Consider the following 23,586-nt stretch of genomic DNA (forward strand, 5'->3'; position numbering starts at 1 on the left):
GTAAGTTCAGAGCCTGCCATGAAAGGAACCACTCCCTGGCCCTCACCTCTCTTTTCCCCCACGTGCAGAACGCCTACAAGGAAGACTACAACACCTGGATGAAAGGCATCGGCTGGATTCCCATTGGCAGTCTCGACGTAGAGAAAGTGAGGAAGGCAGGTGATGCCCTGAATGAAAAGAAGTACAGACAACATCCAGACACCCTCAAATTCACCAGCATCGTGGACTCCCCGGTTATGGTCCAGGCAAAACAGAACACCCAGCAAGTCAGTGATGTGAGTACAGCAAAAGAGAGAGGGCAGAGGAGACGGAGGGTAGCTTTTCAGAAAAGCACATATTGGTTTGACATTTTTACTCTTTGGGGCCAATATCTTTGCATTTTAAATTTATTGTTTTGTTTTTTTAATTTAAAAATAAAATTAGAATTATTTTTAGTTTGGGCACTAACATTTTCTTTTTCTTCTATCTGGCTTTTTACCTTCCTTTTAAAGTCTTTTTCCTTTTTGACTGCCATTGAAATACTGTGTTATTGGATAAATTTGACATGATGAGGAAAGTTCTATTCTAGGACTACACACACACACACACACACACACACACACATACACACACGCGCACACACACACAGAATTTAAGCTTCAGTCCCAGACACTTTACTGTGGCACATTCATTGTATTCAATTCTATATTAAGTTGCTCATATTTGCTTTTCATATATAAAAAATTAGTACAGAGAAGTAATACACATGAAAGTATGTTTTTGCTCCTAAGAATTCAGCATACACAATCATTCTAGAGACTTTTAACTTATGTCTTGGTGGAGATTAGCATTGCTGGCCGGTCTGTCCATGAACAGTGTCTACACTCTGGCTAAAGTCAAAGTTTCTAAAGGAAAGTTTGGTGTATAGAAAAGTTAAAGAGACATCCAAATCACTCACTTGTTAATTCATTTAATGAATGCTCTTTGAACACCTACCATGTACCAGGTACTGTATTATATGCTGACGGTGTAAAGATGAGCTAGATGATGATTGGTGGGATATAGGAATTCACAAGAATATAGGACAAGCGCATAAGACAAAGACATGGATACAAAGAGAGCACTGCCATACAGAGAGATGAATGCTGCAGGAGAGGGATGTGTTAAGTAAATACAAGGGAAGTGCTTTGTACAAGGGTAACTGTCTACGGAGTTTCCCTGACAAATAAGGGAAGGGCGCATGACAGAACAGTCAAGAAAGAATGAATGGAAGGACAGTGAAGGCTGCAGGACTGTAACCTGATCAATGAGGGTCTTGTATGCTATTTTTTTAGAGGCTGGATATTATGGGGTAGGAAACAGGAGATATTGAAGATTTTAATCCATGCAGTTGCATTGTCAGGCCTGTGTTTTAAAAGATAACTCTGGCAAAAAGTGCGGAGACTTTGCAGAGGGGAGAGACTGGAGGCAGGAAGATAAATTATCATGGAAGGCTGCTACAGAAATCCCAGGAAAGACTTAGCTGGACTTAAACTAAGGCAGGAACAGTGGGAAAGAAGGAGATGTTTAAAAGGTAGAATTCATGAGATTCTGTGAATGCTTAGATATTGTTAATAAAGGCAGTGAGGAATTAAAGCTAACTCTTAGGTTCCTAGAAGAAATAATTTAGTATTTGGGGATTAATTTACCTATCAGCCACTTCCTATTTTACTTTTGGTACATATATACCAGTTTACATATGATATTCCACACAGACATGCCTGAGAAATGGGGGTATATATGATAAATGGCAATTAAGAGATTGAAAATCTACTTGTGATTCTGGTTCCAGTTTTAGGAATTAAGCAATTTATTTCTAAGAGGAGGATATAGTAAGATTCCTACATTATATACTTTGATGTCTTTCAGTGAAAAGTGTATATAATTCTTTAAAATAACAATACAGGGTAAATATGAAGTGGTAAACCTTTTAAGTATACTGGATTTGTGTATAAGAACCCACATATTATGAGGAAATTATTATACACTTTTACTGATACAATTATGATTGGAAAGTTTTTAGCAGAAGTGAAAGATCCACTCTAATGACTATTTTCTCTCTAGGGATGAAAAACAAATGTGAAAAACAAAAACAAAAAACTAACAAAACTTTAAGAGTTATTAACTTCACTGGCAAAGAATAAATTTGCCTGGCTTTAGTGAATTCTGTCATCCATGTTAGTGTTTTGTAGTTGAATTCACTTTCCATTGATGTCTGACAGTCAAAGATTTTCATCTTCTTAAGGATTTTTTTTTCTCTCTATTTTAATACACAGAGTTTTTGGGTCTTCTTAAAGATAAGAAGATGCTTGGGTTTTTTTTGTTTGTTTGTTTGGTTGGTTGGTTGGTTGTTTTTTAAGAGGAAAACACCTAGGATGATTTTTAACAATAGAAAAAAGTGGGGAATTTTGATAGGAATAGCTCTTTAAAGCATGCATTGAATAGAGTTTCCTTTTTGCATTATGTGTAATGCATTTTATTACAGATCTTATACAAAGCTAAAGGAGAAGATGTGAAACACAAATATACTATGAGTCCTGACCTTCCTCAGTTCCTCCAGGCCAAGTGCAATGCTTACAATATAAGTGATGTAAGTAGAATCTTTGGTGGGGTATGAAATCCAGATCTGACAGTAAAATAACAGATAGAGTAGGATGGTGCCTTGACAATTATTTCGGTCACTTTCCCACATAGCCCCAACCGGAGTGTATCCCATGATGATGGTTCTTCCTCTCTTGGCCCTTTCAAATGCAGGACAACTCTAAAGGCTGTAACATTCTTCTTTACATAAAGCCCACCATCTATCTAGTCCTCCAAAACTACTGCTTAGTTTTCCCAGTTTTGCACATAGGGAGGATTATTATCCTTCAGAAAAATAAGAATAAATGAAATATTTTTTTTTCTTTTACAACAACCCTAACATTTCTAAAGCTGACCACCAGATCTTCTCTTGACATTTCTTTTATAAGACTGAGTAATTTTATTTTCTCTAGTTGGTCCTTGCTTAGCATGGGTTCCAGAACTTTTATTACTTCTCTCTGGGTCCACTCCAGTTTTTCAATATCCTGCTTCAATATGTGCCAAAACCAATTTGGATGTAGCACGAGTGCAGAGTCCAATAATTTCATGCTACACACAAAGTGTGACACTTTGCTAATGTGACTTCCTCAACCAGTACGTGCCAGAGGGGATTCCTTTAACATATTATCTGGAAAAGAGCAAAACAAGCCCAGCAGTTGAGGAATCACTTGAGCTGATTAATGTGCAGACGCTGACATCCTTTTTTGCGTTTCCATCCAGGTCTGTTATAAACGCGACTGGCACGACTTGATAGCCAAGGGCAACAATGTGCTGGGTGACGCTATTCCCATCGCCGCCGCCAAGGCATCGAGAAACATTGCCAGTGACGTGAGTAAAAATCTTAGGTGACATTTAGGTGATTGCCTTTTTAAAAAGTAATCAAATGTGTTCTTTAGATTGATACCTTATTGAAGGTAATATGTTGAATTGATGGCATTAAAATGCTCCATAAAATATTGTTTTGAAAACCTGTAACTTTTTAAACATTTTTTGTGATTCTATTCAATGGACCCCACTCAGTGACGCTGTCATAAATCTGACCGTGGCTTTTTCCTCTGATTCATAGCCAAAATTACCTTCGCTGAGACATTTCCCTGACAGCCCACATTTATTTTCAGCGGGAGCACCCTGACTGACACTAACACATTAAATCCAAATGACTGCCTGCGCTATGATTGTATTCAGAAGATTGAAAGATGTTATATAAAATGTGCAATTTTTATAAACCACATAGGGAAAAGCCCACTTTTTTAGGGTATAATTTTGGTTTATGTAAATCGATGCCCATTTCATCTATAACAGAAAAATATGCACTTCTACTTCTTCCCATCTTTGAAAAACAAAATTTTTTAAAAAGCACACATGCCCTGCAGAGTTCACTGTCACATAATGTCCCAGGGGCTACCATCTTGGTTTGAGAAAAGAGAAGAAAGAAACCAACCAGATGTACAGACCCCATAGGAGACGGAAAACTCCACAACTTTCCTTGTAGGGATGGTCCCAAAAATGTCTTCCTCAAAGGTCTGCACACAATGCACATTATGCATATTACTACGAAACACATTTTTAGTAATATGTACACAATGCATATGACTATGAAGCACACTTTCAGTTTAAGTAGAGAGTGAAGGTCTAAAGTATAAATTTATCCTTTATCCTTTTTTTTTTTTTTGGCACTTGCACAGTGCTTTTTCTAACATACTATTAGAAATTACTTGATAATCATTTTTCCTGCTAAGCCCTTGTTTATGAATTGATGCTTAGACTGCAAGAGCTGAGTCTATAGTGTTTAGGTGGATTTGAATTCTCTTGCATAAAAATTGAGGTTTTGACCTATTATGGGATAGCTGAATATTTATCCTATCGATGATCCCATCTGTGAGAGATCTTGGACAGCAGAACTTTTGCGGTTAGGTTTTTATTAATGGGAAAACCCCATGGCCATTCCTGCCCTTACTGTAGCTCCTCAATTCATTTGCAGCTGCTTCAGCAGTGAGCTTGGGGAGGGGGTGCTGATAAACGGGGGAGGTGAAGGCCCACCTACCTGCATGGCTCGTACTCACATCCATGATGTAAAAATAATGTGTTAGATTAGGAAAATTCACATCCTTGTGAAACCAAGAGATATTGATCTTATATTTGGAATGTGTCAAGCTCATATTAGGTACAAAAATTCAGCTGGTTTTAGATAAAGTTCTATGTGCAAATGATCTGTAGGAGTCATAGCAAGAAACAAGAAACTGGTCTTGAATTTATCATGACACTCCCTTGAAACCCCAACAGCATTTGAAATAAATGTTTTGCACTCTGAACTTCCTGGAGGTGGGCATGGTTTGCATTTTTTTGCACACTCTTCAGAAAGTCATGATGTTCTGAGCGCATCTGTGCGTGAATATAATTGCTGGACTAATGTTATCAATGCCTAGGACTTTGCTAACCAAATTCTGTCTCCACAGTATAAATACAAGGAAGCTTATGAGAAATCAAAGGGAAAGCATGTGGGTTTTAGAAGCCTCCAGGATGATCCCAAGCTGGTCCACTATATGAATGTGGCGAAGTTGCAGTCCGATCGTGAATACAAGAAGAACTACGAGAACACCAAAACCAGTTACCATACCCCTGGGGACATGGTTAGCATCACAGCTGCCAAGATGGCTCAGGATGTTGCCACCAATGTCAATTACAAACAGCCGTTACATCATTACACGTACCTACCTGACGCCCTGAGTCTCGAGCATACCAGGAACGTGAATCAAATTCAGAGTGATGTAAGTATGTGTACTGTAACAGACCCACATATGTTTGTGCTTAAAGAATGATCATTTCTCTCTATTTTATTAGACTTTATAATACAGTAAGATATTTGAAAAATACACTTTAGAATAACCAACCATTATTGAAAGACTACCAAAGGCACATAGATAAGCTATATTATTGCTGGCTCTCTGTGCTTGTAGCATAATTATCAACATTGTCCCTATTAACATATGGATGAAAGATAAAACCATATTCCACTAACTGTGTAAGCCACCTTGATTCTCAGCAAGAGGAAATAGGTACTTCTGGTGGGCCTGCCTCAATGGTGACAGAGGTATAATGCAAAATAGGAGAATTCTTTCTTCTTTCTGAATTCAGGAAAGGCTTTTTTTTTTCTTTTTTAACTCAAGGTCACGCTGTCATCCATGTAAATCTATGTAATGAGTCATCTAAAATGAACTGGAAGGCTTTGTGCTTGCAGCATGATTCATGGCGGGCTGCACAGGGAGGTGTTTAACATTCAGGGCATTTCCTTCTGCAGGAGCCAGATTTCTGGAAGAATTGTCCTCTGTAAAGGGAAGAAGTGGTATTCATTTCTTGGTGCTCAGTGAAAATACCTTTCCCCAGCTGAGATCAGCAATAGCCTAGGTGGACAGTGTGGGTGAAATTCAGTTTTGGAGTCTTCAGTGAAATCAAAAGGAGAGCCCAATTTGTTGTCAAAAGTGACAAAATATTTTTTTAGCAGTACCCATGGAAATATGTGACCTAGATTCTCTTCTGTGTTGTATAATGCACTCTAAAGGATGATCATTTCTCTCTATTTTATTAGGCTTTATAATACAATAAGGTATTTGAAAAATGCACCTTAGAATAAATAACCGTTATTGAAAGACTATTACTGTCAAAAGTAACAAAGTTTTTTTTTTAGCAGTACCCATGGAAATATGTGACCTAGATTCCCTTCCGTGTTGTACAATAAGCCCTAACAACAGAACTGCTTTTTCTTATTACTGAGTTTCAGGTAATAAGCTCTGAGACAGACATAGTTAGACACGAGCGTGCTGAAGAGTGATTTTCATTTCCCTTGGATAGCATTGCAGATCCCAGAAACATCTTTGAATATTCGCCAGGGTATCTCCTCATATGAACTGACTCTTTTACAGAATGTATACAAGGACGAGTATAACAACTTCTTCAAGGGCATTGGATGGATCCCTATTGGTTCTCTGGATGTTGAGAAGGTCAAGAAAGCAGGTGACGCGTTAAACGAGAGGAAGTATCGACAGCACCCCGATACCATCAAGTTCACAAGTGTGCCTGATTCCATGGGCATGGTTTTGGCTCAGCAGAACACAAAGCAGCTAAGCGATGTAAGTGGTTTCCCTTCAAAAATTCATCCTAAAATAACCCCCGCCCCTGTGTCTGAGCCAATCCACCATCCTTTTTAATTCAGTGCGTGAGGATGCATCTGTGTTAGTAAATAAACTCCTTTCAGAGGCATAAGAGAAAGGTTTTACTTTGGGAACAACTGAGAACTTGCACACAGGGGAAAAGGGGAGGGAGAAAAAAGGGGTGTTTCAAATTTGCTTTATTTTACAAATGTAGAGAGTCTGTGCTATTCATGAGCAGACTCCCCATTATACATATGAAATGACATTATTACTGTTATCATCTGCAACTCTGTCTGAATTGCAAAATAAGCTGTCTATTGCTGAGTTGCAGGAGGTCTACCTAGCTGTGCAGTGAGAGGCACAATGTCCCAATTCCCTTGCATAATGGCCCCATGTTCTGAGAGGCAAACTTAGAATGAGGCCTCTGGGGTCTCATTCTGAGACCACATCCATCTGAATTCTTATCCTTTCAGCCAGAGGCTAATTGCAATGCTCAGTACCTCACATGATTTGGTAATTTCAGAGTTCTCTTAAAATGCCTCCTAGAGAGGTAAGTAAAAAGCAAAGACAGGAAGACTTTTTGTGTTTTTAGCCCCAGATTTTGGAATGCTTTGCTTGCCTCGGATTGAGGGTTATCTGTGGATTTTGTTTCTCAGGGTAGTCCCTGTCCCCACTTTACCGTGGATGTTTAACAATTCTATTTTAGGAGTAATGAGTGGTACAGATTCTTTTGATTTCTTTTGCACTGAGCGAGGCATCACTTCTCCTTGTGTTTTTGCAGTTAGCTAAAAAAATTGTACAATCACTATGTTAAGTCTTCCCTATCCCAGTAAATGCCATCAACATCTACCTGGTTACTCAAGCCACAAACTTGGCAGTTACCAAGTCACCGTTAGCACCTCCTTGTGTGAACTCCTTCATCTAGTACATGTGCCAGGTCAGCTTCCCACGTATCTCTCAGCCAACTTGCTGGAGTGTTTCTGTCTTTTAACCACCACCAGCCCTAGTTCCAGCTTCCGTGTCTCTCACCCGGGCAGCTGCAATGACCTGTTATCTGAGCTCCCTGCCTGGGGTCTCAAACAATAAAAGAGACTGTCCTCAATCATGTCCCTCTTACATGTAAAACCTCTTAGGAATTTTTCCTTGAATGTAAAGTCATTAACTTGGTTGAAAAGGCCCTCCTCTCTGTGGCCCTGCTATTCCCTCTGTCTAATTCTCCTGGCCCCTCTGGGCACATTCCAGCCCTGTGACTTGGGCTGTTTTCAGTTCCTCAAGGTGGCCAAGCCATTTTCAGCCTCAGGGCCCGGAGTGCTCTTCTTCAGCCCAGACCCTTCCCCTTTCTCCAAGTTTGACCATAAATGCTACCTTCATAGAGAGCCTTTACTGGCCATCCTTGTTTCTTTGCTACAGTTATCTATTGACAACAAATCATAAATTCTAGCGATAGTTTGCTCTACTGGACTATATGCTCCAAGAGCACAGCTCTGCCTCACCACTTTTAACACAGAACCTCCCACCCTACCTGGCCCACGATGCTGTTCCATGAATACTGGTGGAATGAGGACATGAATATGTCTGCCAGAGCCCCCTCCCTGTGATGGTGTAGGGCAGGCACTGGCCTTGTATATGGAAGACACAAATGCTAGCTTTCCTTTTGAAAGGAGTGTGTGCTCGATGAAACTCACATTACATCAGCTAATGGCATTTGCACACTGCCTCCTTTGTTTCAGTTGAACTACAAGGTGGAGGGGGAAAAACTGAAGCACAAGTACACTATAGACCCTGAATTGCCTCAGTTTATTCAAGCCAAAGTCAACGCCCTCAACATGAGCGATGTGAGTATTCGGCCTGCAGCCAGTCTGATATTGCTTACATGGGCCTCTGCCTTCCAGTTCTGTGTAACTCCTGCATTGAGAATTTTAAGAGGAGAAAACTGAGTGCATACTCTTTGGATCTCCAGTTGGACACTCATCATACAACATGAGACTAGAGGCCACCATAGAATTTTGGTTAATGAAGCCTTTTCCAGTCTATGGGCTGTGACTCATTAGTGGGTTGGAAAGTCAGTCGAGTAAGTTGTGCTCCATTAAAAAAAAAAAAAGAACAAAATGAGATAGACAATATTGGAAAATATAGGATTGCATAGTTTATAGTAAGGATAAGTATTGCTTTGTATGATTTTTATTTCAGTTATTTATTTAAAATTTCCAAAAATGTTTAATTTTCTTTAGAAACTCTCTTTTTATATGTAACTAGCCTCTCAGGTAGTCTGGACACATAATTGGTGGTGATGTTTAAATCCACTATTATGAATTGTTTCCTTTTTTTAACAAAGTGGGTAAACTCTAATTTAAAAACATAATCAAGGTCAGACACGGTGGCTCATGCCTGTAATCCCAGCACTTTGGGAGGGTGAGGTAAGAGGATTACTTGAGGCCAGGAGTTCAAGACCAGACTGGGCAGCATAGCAAGACCCTATATCTACAAAAAATGGGAAATTTAGCTGGGCATGGTGGCATGCACCTGTGGTCCCAGCTACCCATGAGGCTGAGGCAGGAGGACTGCTTGAGCTCAGGAGTTTGAGACTGCAGTGAGCTATGAGTGGGCCATTGTACTCCAGCAGGGGCAATAGAGCGAGACCCTGTTTCCCCCTCCCCCAAAGAAAACCAAAACAAAACAAAACAAAATAAATAAAAATATAATCAGGGAGTGAGGGATGAGAAATTACCTCTGTGGTACAATGTACACTACTCAGGTGATTAATACACTACAAGCTCAGACTCTACCACTATACAATATATACATGTAACAGAGTTCAACTTGTAACCCTTAAATCTATTGACAGAAAAAAACCCTAAGAAACAGAATAAAACAAAATATAATCAAACTTGGATAAAATTAATTTCTTAAAAGATGCCTTACCAGCCTGAGCAAGAGTGAGACCCTGTCTCTACAAAAAACAGAAAAATTAGCTAAGTGTGGTGGCCCACACCTGTAGTCACAGCTACTTGGGAGGCTGACGCAGGAAGATTGCTTGAGCCTAGGAGTTTGAGGTTGCAGTGAGCTGTGATCACACCACTGCACTCTACCCAGGGCAACAGAGTGAGACCCTGGATTTAAAAAAAAGGGATGCCTTAGTCATTCTCCCCAATGATTTTAGGCTCTGTTTTGTCTCTAAATATACATTTTTATACTTTTGGTTGATTTTAAAATTTTTTTTCCTAATTCTATGAGTAATGTGTAAGCATTAAGATCAATTAAAGCTGGGTAGTACTACAGCTGAATTTTTAAAATTTTGTATCCATACCTTTCTATAAGTTTGAAATACTTCATTACAAAACAACTTTTTTCAAAAGTATTATGTGCTTATCATAGGAAAGTTGGAAAGTACAGAAAATTATGAAAAAATAAATGAAAAAACTTGCATTGTCCCACATTCAAAGCATTACCTTTCCTTGCTTTGGTATGCAAACATATACTTTTTTTGATCAGTTGAGCTTATATTGTATATATAGTTTACTGATGCTTTTTAATAAAATCTGATAGATACATGAAAGATGAACTAATAATCCTAACTTTGTAGATTCTCTAAATAGAAAGGGATATATTATAACATGTTTTATAGGAAACATTTTTGGCATCCTATTTTATTTCTCTTTTAATGATATCAAGTAATAAAATAATCTTTTTTTTTTCTGAAGGCTCATTATAAAGCAGACTGGAAGAAAACCATTGCTAAGGGCTACGATTTGAGACCAGATGCCATTCCAATTGTTGCTGCAAAAAGTTCAAGGAACATTGCTAGCGATGTAAGTCTAATTTGAAAGTAGTAAACACTGTCTCTGTATATTTTTAAAGTCTGTACATGATATATGAGACTAATGAACTATATAAAAAAGCAAGTAAAGAAATTGTAATATAAAAATATTTCTTAAAATCGTAAGTGCCAATGATTTTTTATATCGCTTCACGTAAAATATCTTTAAAAACTTAATACAGTTGTTACAAAGAAAAAAATTCTCTGTTTTTAAACAATGAAGTATTTAGAATTCTCTTTAGTATTATTGTCATGAACTTAAAACCCCCTTTTTATTTGGATTTCATCAAGAAAAAAAGTCTTGGTATACTAAAATATCACTAAATCAAAAAATGTTTCCAAGTATTTTAAAAGAATACAATGTTTTAATTTGATAATTTCCACAAAGAAAGAATTTAGTAAAATATGGAAAACCAGGAAGAATTATAGATTAAATAACATCATTTCAGTTAATTAATTAATTAATTACTTTTTTCCAATTTAAGTTATATTTTCTATATGGGTTGATATAATAAATACCTTGACAGAGTAAAAACTCATTCAAGTACAGTACACTAATTTGTATTGGAGCTTTGTGGAAATTTACTCATGATTATGCAAATATGCTATAAGGTAATGCAAATTAATAATGAAAAGTTGATAAAAAATACATTAAATGCTTACTAAACAAAACTTTTCAGGAAACTTAGCATGTTCAGAGAACCTACTTATGGACAAAATAGACATAAACTACAAATTATTCCATTCTTCATTATCCCCAGAGCAGATCTCAAGACCATCCATTAAAAATATCTAGCTAGTTGTTTATTTAAAAGTACTAAAAAAAAGTTAGATGTTACCTAGATTAAGCCTGAATTTGGCTTTTGCTTAATTTTTACATAAATTCAGTTTATATCAAATTTCTACCCTATCAAACTTCTGTCTTCCATTTGTTTCCAAATAGTACAAATATAAGGAGGCCCACGAGAAAGCCAAAGGCAAGCATATTGGATTTCTCAGTCTTCAGGATGACCCTAAACTGGTTCACTACACGAATGTGGCCAAAATGCAATCGGATCGTGAGTACAAAAAGGGCTACGAAGCCAGCAAGACCAGGTACCACACACCTTTGGATATGGTCAGTGTGACGACCGCAAAGAAATCTCAGGAGGTTGTTACCAACACCAACTACAGACAACCGTACCACCACTACACTCTCCTTCCCGACGCCTTGAACGTGGAACACTCGAGGAATGCCATGCAGATTCAGAGCGATGTATGTACCTACCGGCCACCGGGCTGTCTGTGTGGAGTTAGTTGTCCATTTCTAGCGGGTGGGAAGGAAAAACAAGAACCACTTAACCACTTACACCATCCTCAACCTGGCTGCACTCACTGTAATTAAGGATCCTCTTCAAAACTTGGAGTTTTAGGATTATACTCATTTGAATTATATGTAGCTTTGTTATTATTATACATATATTTGAAACTCTGGATGTTAGCCCCAACATATGATTTATTCTCCAAAAAATTCAGAGGCTCAAATAGGTGATATCTATATCTATATCTATATCTATATCTATATCTATATCTATAATATAGTAACCCTTTCAGTGGGAAATTCTGTTAATTTTTCATTTCTTTTTCTCAAAAAAGTTAATTTTCAAAAGGAATTGTTGGGTCAGGATTTCCTTTTCAAAACCACTGGGAATAAATCAGTTTTATAATTAGTTTTTTCCAAAAAATCCGTAGGGAGTAAAAAATGGGTTATTCTTCCCTCCTCTCTTTTCTTTTTGATAATGAGTAAATCTTGTAGGCAAAGAAATCCAAGCCCTGACTCTTTCTGAAATGAAATTTCTTTTTTGTTGTAAAGAATCTATACAAGTCTGACTTCACCCATTGGATGAAAGGGATTGGCTGGATCCCAATAGAGTCCCTGGAGGTGGAGAAGGCAAAGAAAGCGGGAGACATTCTCAGTGAGAAGAAGTATCGCCAGCACCCTGAGAAGCTGAAGTTCACGTACGCCATGGACACAATGGAACAGGCACTTAACAAAAGTAACAAACTGAATATGGATAAGGTGAGAACTCACTCGATAGCCTCAGCCAGAGAACCCTCAAGGTGCTGATGCTATTGAGCCTGGCAACACCCCCATTATCTTCTGTTTTTTTATCTTTCTGATGGTTGAGCTGGTGGTGAGAGTGGGGGACTCTGTAGCTTTCATGATGTCTAGAGAACATTCTCTAACATTGACCCTCAGGTTGCCTCAACACCGTGGTAAGGACATGCTGGAACCACAGAACTCCACATGGTTGTGTGGTGGGGCAAGATGGCATTTGGTGCTTCAGTGGACGAGGCTTCCTTTATTTGATGATTTTTTTTTTTCTGCTGCATATCCAGTTTCCTCAGCCCATCTTCTTGCTATTTCATACATTTTCCAATATCAGATTTAACCTCTTCTACAAGGGAGATGCAAATCTCTTTCTTTCGCTAGCCCTATGGCAAACGTGTCCTCCTGTGTGATCATGCACCTGACCTTTCTGTTGCAGAGGCGCTACACTGAAAAATGGAACAAAGACAAGACCAGTATTCACGTCATGCCTGACACTCCGGATATTTTACTTTCCAGAATAAACCAAATCACCATGAGTGATGTAAGTAGCTTAACAGCAACAAAAGTGGGGGCAGAGGTTGAAGGGAACTAGCACTTACGGAATGTCTACCTTCTACCTGCCAGCTGCTTTGGAGTCAGGGTCCCCATACTAACCCGAATAACAAGATGCTGTTGTGTTTCTGTTTTATTGTTTAGAAATTGTACAAATCTGGCTGGGAAGAAGAAAAGAAGAAAGGATATGACCTGAGGCCTGATGCCATCTCAATAAAGGCTGCAAAATCCTCTAGAGACATTGCCAGTGACGTAAGTGCTTCCACGGGGCCTTCTTGAGGCTGAGCGAATACAGCAAGTGCACCCAGCTTGGGTATATTCAGGAGCCACGGTCAGCACCATTCGGGGTTGGTGGGAACATCATCTCGTGTAACACACAAGACACCTCTCTTCCCTCAATCCAAGTACCCTCTCATTTGCTCATTATTTAATATAAAAAGTGACTGAGTCTTATTAAAATAAGTTGCTTTTAGAGTGTTCACATCATTTATAGACAATTCTAAGCAAATGTTAGGATGCAATCTACATGTTTTTTTACCCAAGAGACCCATGACCAAGCTTTATCCTGAATTTAAAGATGCGCCATGAGAAATCATGCCTGCAGCCTTTTGTGTTGCTTAGACTGCTGAGTGGGGAAATCTGCTTTCTAAATCCCCCTAAATCAACTTATTTACACACATTTTTGGTTAACTCTGAGCTTGTCTTCTTTCCATGGACTCATGTCTGGAAGGACATTTGAAGTAAAAAGACTTTGCTCCCTGACCCTCGCCAGCTCCTCCGTGTCTAATTTTAGAGCAGCTCTAACACCTTTCACCTGTGATAAAGCTACTGCCACCTAATGAATGATCTTTTGTTCTCCTTTCACTATATTCATCACCATGATTTCTTCTCTGTCCACAGTACAAATATAAGCAAGCCTACGAACAAGCCAAAGGGAAACATATTGGCTTCCGGAGCCTGGAAGACGACCCCAAGCTGGTGCACTTCATGCAGGTGGCCAAGATGCAGTCAGACCGGGAATACAAGAAGGCATATGAGAAATCCAAGACGTCCTTCCACACCCCGGTAGACATGTTCAGTGTGGTGGCAGCCAAGAAGTCTCAGGAAGTGGCTACCAACGCCAACTACAGGAATGTGATCCATACCTACAACATGCTTCCTGATGCCATGAGCTTTGAACTGGCCAAAAATATGATGCAGATTCAAAGTGATGTACGTGAAAGCCACGACATTTGCAGAGTGTTTACTCTGGATAAGCAAATCATGGTTGACCATAAGTAAAGACATTTTGAAAATCCTGAAAGAAATTCATGTGCAATTTTCCAATGAGGAGTTTCACTTGTTACCCTCAATGGAATTTATTTCTTTTAACAAAAGGAGATCAATTCTAGAAACTAAAGTTTTATTTTCTGCTGTTGTTGTTGGAGCATTGTTGGATTCTGAATTCAGCAATAGTGAAGGAAATTTGGTTTCGGAAAGAATATATTAAAGGAAATATGTCTAACAAAAGGAGTCAAAAGCATAATAGGCTCTTGATCGAGGAATAAATGGAAAAATAAGAAATCAGAGAACTTGATAGCGTCAGTCCTTCTCTCCCAGCCAGCTTTCCTGCTACTACTTCTAATCTTGTAATTGCCTGTCTTCCTGATGAAACGTTGAGGAAGGGATGACTGCAGTAGGGAATGACTATAGGGAAGGTAGAGAGCGTATAGAGCCAAGAATTCAGCCACTTGGTGGCTGGGGGTAGTGAATTTAAATTACAAACCCAAAGCAGAACACACCAAGCCTGCATTTCTTTTTGGGAAAGCAAACGGTGAGCTATTCATCACCAAGGAGGTACCTAAGGGCCCGAATGAAAGCAACCGTGGTACAGTTTTGATCTCTCCTCCTCCTCATTTTTCCCTTTTGCAGAATCAGTACAAAGCTGACTATGCTGACTTCATGAAGGGCATCGGATGGCTCCCTCTGGGCTCCCTGGAAGCTGAGAAAAACAAGAAAGCCATGGAGATTATCAGTGAAAAGAAGTACCGCCAGCACCCAGACACTTTGAAGTATTCCACGTTGATGGACTCGATGAACATGGTTTTGGCCCAGAATAATAAGAAAATTATGGATGATGTAAGTCCTTCAGTAACGTAGTGTTTTGTGTGCATCAGAGAGAATCTAGGTATATCTGACCTAATCTTCAGGTTTTGCTAACACAGTTTCAGGGCTATAGAAAAGGTTTATTGCGATGCAGCCACAGCTATTCATTTGCACATTGTCCTTCACAGCTTTTGCACTACAACAGCGGAGTTGGGTAGTTAATGACAGCGATTTTATGGCCCCCAAAGCCTAAAATGTTTACCATCTGGCCCTTTACAGAAAACATTTACCAACTCCTAATGTAGAAGAAGGATATTCTTGTTTTAAATAGAGCATTTTACACCTATCAGATTTGCAAAGAGTAAAAAGTTATGTTATACACGGTATCAATAAGGGAGTTTATGTTAATGCAAACTTTTAATTTGTTGATATTTGTTAAAATTAAAAATTCAGGTGTTCATTACCCTACAGAAATCCTTATAAATGTGTGCAAAGATATACATACAGACACACACAAAATAATATTTTTTGAAGTTCGGAGTTTCTGAAAGGAGATGCTGGGATAAAATTGAGGTACAGGGTATTTTTCAGGGATCACTACCCTGGGAGGAAGGGCTGGGCAGGGGGAGAAGTTGAACTGTGATGCAGGCACCACAAAGCCTTGGCCAATCCCACAGAGGGCTCTCAAGTGTGGCCTGTTAGAGGTGTCCTGCATTGAGCCAAAATGGCCAGACCTTTGTACCCCCATTTTGATAAGTCACTGGATGTGGCCATCTAAGAGGGGCATGCTCTTGAGCAAGGCATCTGACAACTAGAGGCTACCTGCTGGAAGCTGAGGCATCAAGTCCTTCTTTGAATGAGTGCCTGGGTGGTGCATCTCCACGTCCCCACAAAGATCATGACAGTATTTCTTGCATTAATAATAGAAAAAGACTAGATACTACAAATTAAATATCCATCAACAGAGAAGTGGTTAAATCAATTGTATTATACCTCCTAAGGGAATACTATGCAGCTCTTTAAGTGAATGAAGTAAATTATTATAAGAAGGTTTAAAGATGTCTAATCTATATCATTAAGTAATAAAGCAAGATGTAGAGCATTATGTATTACATGACCTCATTTACATAAAAAAGGACTATATGTGTATTCTAATATGGATAAAAAAATTTTAGGAGGGAGCTGCTGTCTCTAGGCTGTAAGATAAGGGAAAGGGCACTTTTACCTTCCATCGTACATCCTCTCCACTATAGTTTGAATGAACAACTTTTACATCAAAAAATTTTTGCAAAAACCTAGCTAATAAAAATACATAAAACATTGATATAAACGTACAATGATGTATATGGACTAAGTGAGCTCCTTTTAAGATTTTGCACACTAACTTGCACTTTTTTCTTCTAGCACCTCTATAAACAAGCATGGGAGGCTGATAAGACCAAAGTCCACATCATGCCTGATATCCCACAGATTATTCTGGCAAAGGCAAATGCAATTAATATGAGTGATGTAAGTATAATTCCCCCTTTGTCATCTTTCTTTCCAGCTGATTTGAACCAGTAAAAACAAATTCATTAATTAACATCTCTCAATTATGAGAGTGAATATTTTAAAAACAATAGTGGAAATCCACAAATGAGACTCTTTCTCTTTCTAATCTTGCTTTACCAAGAATTGAAGTGGGCCTGTTGATAAGGTTGGGCCAAGCAGTTAGGAATTTGAAGGGGGATTGAATTTGGTTCTAGGTGCAGGCACTCCTTGTCAAACTGAGAGAGTTGGCAGGATGAGAAGGGCTTGGGGACCACGAAGAGAAAAAGGAAGCTAGAGTCTCCAGACCCCATTTTTAGAGAGCACCCCCACCAAGCTTTTGAGATGGTTCCAAAGAAGGGGTTAAATGGAATAGGAAGATAAACATTTTGAAGAATTTGGGGCAAGCCCCATAATAAGGAATGTGCAACACTGATTAGAAAATAAATACATTGATGTTTTATTTCATTTCCTTTCTTATCCTAACCATAGTTGCTAGGAAATCCTCTAATCCTACCTGTTTTTTCTTTTCTTCATTTGAATTCCACAGGCATTTGGAATAGCCAACCCTTCTTTTTTCTTTGATTATGAAATCCACATAACTATATACATAAAAGTGTTGATTGTAAAACAGTGGAGTTTTCTTTTGATATAAGAATATCAAAGTAATTTTTACTTTTTTGCTATTAATAGTTTAATGAAAATGTTTGATTTTGCAAAAGATTTTCTTTCAAACACAGTCTTGTTACTTGTGAGAACATTCAGGCACTGAACCACCCATGAAGCATTCTGCTCAAAAATGCAAAAGATGCCACAGCGCTAGTTTATTCTTCTAAAATATACCCAGGCTTTCCTATTTGGAAAAAAAAAACTATTTCTTTCCCTTGCCTCCCTTTACAGAAACTCTACAAACTTTCTTTGGAAGAGTCTAGAAAGAAAGGCTACGATCTCACAAGTGACGCAATTCCCATCAAAGCTGCCAAGGCTTCGAGGGATATTGCAAGTGACGTAAGTCCACAGGAAAGTGGTCACCCGGCTGGGGGTTTCTAATTGACTGAAATAATAAAGGCTGAGTTCTAGAAACACTGAGTGGGTAAAATAGGGAAAAAAAAAAAAAGGCATGTCTCACTCTGCTCTGTGAATACTTATGAGCCTTGCTTTTGTTTTTTCTCTGGTATTTCGGAAAAAACAGATTGCTAACCACATTATAATCCTCATGGATCTCAGCTCCTTGACTCATGAGAGCTAGATACATTTTCCTTGAACTCTGTCACCAAGGCTATAGCTTAGAGAAATCCAAAACCCCACAAAGCCTTGGCCAGTCCCACGGAGGGCTCTCAAGTGTTGCCTGTTAGAAGTGTCCTGTGTTGAGCTGAAATGGCCAGACCTTTGTACCCCAACTTTGATGAGTCCTTGGGTGTGGCCATCTGGAAAGGGCATGCTCTTGAGCAAGGCATCTGACAACCAGAGGCGCTCTGCCAAAAGTGGAGGCACTCAGTTTTCTTGGTGAAAGGCTTATGTTATTCCTGCCTGCTACTTCTTCAGATCTGACTTCCTAACCGGATGTCTCATGCAATGGTGTGCTGGGGTGCTGGTCGTTGGGGCTCATGACAGCTGATAGTTAAATAATTAGGAATTTTGCAAAGCAGTTGTTAAACCACTGGTAGCCTGACATCAGCTATGGCGGGAGTCTTTATACCACAGAAATTGGCAAATGCTACTAATCAGGGTTTACCCTCACCCCCAGAAAGCTAGTGTACCAGCACATCAGTGTTGGAACACGTCACCTAGTGAAACTCAATTCTTTCATTTGCTTGTTTTCACAACAAATCCACTCACAGGAAGCATTTAATGACTCGGGGGTCCTTGGGTGGAAAGTACATTTCAGAGCACTGTTTCATTGACCACTCCTTCCTTCCCCAACTTTACTTTACTTTCTCTCTCCTCTTCCGTCTCTGCTCTTCATCTTCTCCACCTATCCAGCCCATCCCGTGTCCTCTCATTATCCTGAGAACTCCAGATTCTTCTCCCTCTATTCCACCACAGTAACTTGGCTCTCCCAGCTCCTGGGCCCTGACGTGCACACTCAACCCCACAAGGGGACAGGCAGAGTAGAAAGCTTCCCACACACCAAGATCTCCCCTCTAGAGAAGAAAGTTGGGATCATAAATAGTAAAATTTCTTCCCCATTCTAACAGTTTTGAGAGACTTAAAAGAAAAGGAGCTCCACAAATACATAGCTACTCTAAAATCATACCGTGTACCTCATAACTGAACCTGTTCTCATCAGTAAATGACTGGCTGGATGCTTTCTCAGGGCAGCATTAAAATGCTTAGAACATTCTGCCTTTTTCTCTCATTTTTGTGTGTTCTGATTATCTACTAAAGGATCTTTAGCACTAACAGTAGAGTATGTGCATGACTCAGTGTGGTGCGTCATTACAAGATCTGGGTTCTAATCCTTAGTGACCTCAGCAAGTCACTCACCTCTCTGGGTCTCAGCTTACTCATCTGTCAAATGGGGGCAGTAATAAGAACTTTGCTATCCACCTAACAAGGTATAGTTGTGAGTATCACATTACATAGGTGAATGTGGAAAACATGTTTTGTGAACTGTAGAGCTCTATACAGATATTACTTTTTATGGAGTACAGAATATTAACACTAAAATGATTTTCAGTTAAGGGAATTGCTCTGTATACATTTTCATATTTTCTTCACAGTATAAATACAAGTACAATTATGAAAAGGAGAGAGGGAAAATGGTTGGTTTCCGCAGCCTTAAGGATGATCCCAAATTAGTCCATTCCATGGAAGTGGCTAAAATGCAATCTGATCGGGAGTACAAGAAAAACTACGAGAAGACGAAGACCAGCTACCATACCCCTGCCGACATGCTCAGCGTCACGGCCGCCAAGGATGCCCAAGCCAACATCACCAACACTAACTACAAGCACCTGATCCACAAATACATCCTCCTCCCGGATGCAATGAGCATCGAGCTGAGCAGGAATATGAATCACATACAGAGCGATGTAAGGCTCTCTTCTATTTGCATGGTGGCTGGAATCCCAGCGTGGAAAGAGAGAATATAGTCTTACATGCCATACTTTTGCATCTAAATTAAAAAAATAAAGTAGAATTTGCTTCTTCTCTTTATAGAATGAGTATAAGCAAGACTACAATGAATGGTACAAGGGTCTTGGCTGGAGTCCAGCCGGCTCTCTAGAAGTGGAGAAGGCCAGGAAAGCAACTGAGTACGCCAGTGATCAGAAATACCGCCAGCACCCTAGCAACTTCGAGTTTAAGAAGCTGTCTGATTCCATGGACATGGTGCTTGCCAAGCAGAATGCACATACTATGAACAAGGTAGAGAGAACAGTTGCCCTTCTACACAGCTCCCAAGTGACAAAAGGCTAGCAGGCTCTGCTTCTTGTTTGGGACATTGAATTCAGGTCCACCACTCCTAGGCAGTGGCAAACAGTTCTAGATCATCCCCCTACGCCATTTTCTTCTCCTGCCCACCTCTAACTTTGTCTTCTCTTGCCCTTCTAATTGGGTTAGAAATTATTTATATTTTTAATTATTATACCTTAAGTACTTTTAATCCATTCTAGAAGATAGAAAATACTGAAAAGATTATTTTTAAAAATCTGAGTTTGCTTTTAGTGTCTTTTTGGAATTATATGCTAATTTAGTTACTATTTACTACTTAAAATTGAGTGTATTCAAGTATTTATATATATATATATGTGTATATATATATATTCCTTCCTGTTTGTTCTAAATAGTTATTCAAGTTTTGTATGTCTTTTTTTTTTCACTTCCTAGCATTTATACACTATTGATTGGAATAAAGATAAGACCAAGATTCATGTGATGCCTGATACACCAGATATTTTACAAGCCAAGCAGAATCAAACAATGTATAGTCAGGTAAGGCTACATAAAAATTGCTTTTAAGTTTTGCCTTGAAACTTATTAAACTTACAGAAAGATGTAAGAGTGAATAACTGATAGAATGCTGAAGCGGTGAACATGATTGACGCACTGGTCAGCCCAGGGATGTTGCAAAACACAGTGGTTAAGAGCAAGGGCTTCAGCTACAGCTGTGCGCTCCATGGAGGCTGGTACTTTGTCTGTTTTGTTTCTCTCTGTGCTCATTGTGCTTGGTACAAAGTAGGAAATCCTTAAATAATTGTTGAAAAAAGTGACATCAAACAGCTGGGTGCAGTGGCACGTACCTGGAGTCCCAGCTACTCAGGAGGCTGAGGCAAGAGGATCCCTTGAGCCCAGGAGTGCGAGTCCAGCTTGGGCAACATAGGGAGACTCCATCTCTAATAAATTAAATAAATAAATAAATAAATATTGCATCAAACAAACCTGGGATGAGTTTTAGCTTTGCCATTAATGAGTTGTATGATATTGGGCAAATCACTTTCCTATCTAAATCTCAGTTTCCTCATCCCTAAAATTGGGACCATAAAAGTGCCTATGACATTGGAGTGCCATGAGGACAAAATGAGAAATTCCATGTAAGGTTCTCAGCACAGTGCCTGGCACATAGAAAGGATGACTATTAACTATTTTATTTTAATGGTTTTAACATTCATACATCCATTCAATGGATTTGACTCAGGAAGATTTAACTCATTAATTACAACTTATAAAAGGCATTTTATCATCTATTACTTTTACCTTTTAGATAATTAAAATTTGTGACCTGATTTTATTTTTGTTATCAATTATCTTAATATCTGTGTTCAAAATAGTGAGCCCAGACTATACTTAACAGCAGGGAAAAGGGTACCTGATATACCTGATGTGACCATATTGTTTCTGAACAGTAGAGGCCGTGCTCAAATATACCCCCAAGGAGTCTTAGAGCCAAAAAAATTAAAGCCAGGTCATATGATGCTGAGTTAGTGCTTTTTCTACTCTTAAACATCCCATTTCGTTTTTATCACTATCTTTTTAAAGATAAGGTAGATGACCTTAGAATCTGATACCCACTCTCTGGGTAAACTTTTGCTAAGTAATCTATTGCGATTTTTTATATAGACAGAATAATGCTAAAGAATTTTTTTAAATTTCAGAAACTCTATAAACTTGGATGGGAAGAAGCTTTGAAGAAAGGCTACGATCTGCCAGTCGATGCAATTTCTGTACAGCAGGCCAAAGCCTCGAGAGACATAGCTAGCGATGTAAGTACTAGTTTGACATCTAAAAGGATATATTTTTATCTGAATCAGGTAACTTAATGTTGGTAACTATTTTTATAGATAGGCTTTAGCTTTCAAAATGTAATGTTCCCTTCATTTTCTCTTACCCTCTTGGTGTACCCAGAATTCACTCTTCTTTCTCACCCTTCGAATATCAAAGGGAGCTTCATGAGTAGAGGTTGGGCCAGCGGACCTCTAAGATGATCCATTATACTAAGATGTTATATTTTGGGATATTACAGAGGAACCAGAGATTTCAGTTTTTTCCCACTTTGCCTGAAAATAATTTTCCTGTTTTCTACTTGTCTATTTTAGAACAAAATCAAATAGCCAGATAATAAATCAAGTACAGAGTGGAGAGAAAGAGTGCCTAAAGACAGAATCTGACAATAAATTCTAAGAATATAAGGGAAGATTCTGTCTAACTCAATTAATTTGTGGCATTCCAGAAATGTTGGAAAGTTAATTTGATGATATATTAGTACTCTCTGGCTTATAGGTCAATCCCTCATTAAAATGAGTTAATGAGGTGATGCACCTAAGGCAATAATGATGCTTGAATGTTCCCTAGAAAATAAACTCATTTTCATTTAGTGTTGTATGCTAAAGATAGTTTAGAAATTGAAGAAAAAGCATCAGTAATTTTCTAACACCCCAGCATTTGATAGTACCTGATTTCTTTTCATGTGGACCCACTAGTTAGAACATTTTGAAATCTTACTCTAAAATTAAATTAACCATACGTGAACTTCACCACCATTATAAAGATTATATTTCCTCTCAATTTCAAATGTTCTTATATTTATCAAATCCCCCAAAATTAGAACTATTTTTGTAAGTACTTGATTTCATAAATTAGAATCATGGAACTTAGAAGATAACATAAAAGTTATTTAATCTAATCTCCCTCTCAGTGTCCTACCTTCTCTTCATCCAAACGGTCTGTGGATACTTTATCTAAATAAAGTAGATATTTTATTTAAACAAAGGATATTTTACCTAAATATTTTACTGATCGCTGCTCTATGTCTCTGTGCAACTCTATCAAATGGCATATTTCCCCTTCCACTTGACATCTCTTCAAACATTTTAAGTTTTGTTCTCCTTTGGTTTTAGTTTTATACTGATAAGCCTATTTGTGATTCATCCTATTTTTTCAAAACTTTTCTCAAAATAGAATGTCTCAAAATTTAGTGTTGTTTTCTTGACACAGGAGGTCAGGCCAGAGTAAATGAGCTTACTCGTTCCCCATGCAGAATCTATGGCACTACTTTATTATAAGCAATTTTGTCAGATTGCTTATATTGAGGCTATAGTCCACTTAATCCCCTCAATATTTATATATAAATAACCACGAAGCTGGATCTCATGAGAGTGTAGAACCTACCTCTGTGAGGTGTAATATGTGTTCAGCACCTAACATCAAATAAATGCTATTATTACACTCATTACTATCACTGTCATTGTCATCCAGTACTAATGTAATTTTTCTCAATTGCATCTAAATACTGGATTTTATTTTTACTCTCTTAAACTTATGTAGTC

At 38.5% G+C, this 23,586-nt stretch overlaps 1 protein-coding gene across 1 annotated transcript in view; it reads left to right on the plus strand.

The window, feature by feature from the left end:
- The window catches only part of NEB (nebulin), a 202,699-nt gene that overhangs the window by 46,693 nt on the left and 132,420 nt on the right, over nt 1-23,586 (plus strand). The window contains exons 34-52 of the mRNA XM_045558869.1: nt 69-275; nt 2,504-2,608; nt 3,319-3,426; nt 5,055-5,366; nt 6,519-6,725; nt 8,477-8,581; nt 10,448-10,555; nt 11,507-11,818; nt 12,416-12,622; nt 13,092-13,196; nt 13,352-13,459; nt 14,108-14,419; nt 15,119-15,325; nt 16,697-16,801; nt 17,720-17,827; nt 19,543-19,854; nt 19,982-20,188; nt 20,651-20,755; nt 21,916-22,023. Of these exons, the coding sequence (XP_045414825.1) occupies nt 69-275; nt 2,504-2,608; nt 3,319-3,426; nt 5,055-5,366; nt 6,519-6,725; nt 8,477-8,581; nt 10,448-10,555; nt 11,507-11,818; nt 12,416-12,622; nt 13,092-13,196; nt 13,352-13,459; nt 14,108-14,419; nt 15,119-15,325; nt 16,697-16,801; nt 17,720-17,827; nt 19,543-19,854; nt 19,982-20,188; nt 20,651-20,755; nt 21,916-22,023 (3,348 nt within the window). The remainder of the gene's footprint in view (nt 1-68; nt 276-2,503; nt 2,609-3,318; nt 3,427-5,054; nt 5,367-6,518; nt 6,726-8,476; nt 8,582-10,447; nt 10,556-11,506; nt 11,819-12,415; nt 12,623-13,091; nt 13,197-13,351; nt 13,460-14,107; nt 14,420-15,118; nt 15,326-16,696; nt 16,802-17,719; nt 17,828-19,542; nt 19,855-19,981; nt 20,189-20,650; nt 20,756-21,915; nt 22,024-23,586) is intronic.

This window comes from Lemur catta, chromosome 8 (genome assembly GCF_020740605.2).
Source record: "Lemur catta isolate mLemCat1 chromosome 8, mLemCat1.pri, whole genome shotgun sequence".
Classification (NCBI taxonomy): Eukaryota; Metazoa; Chordata; class Mammalia; order Primates; family Lemuridae; genus Lemur; species Lemur catta.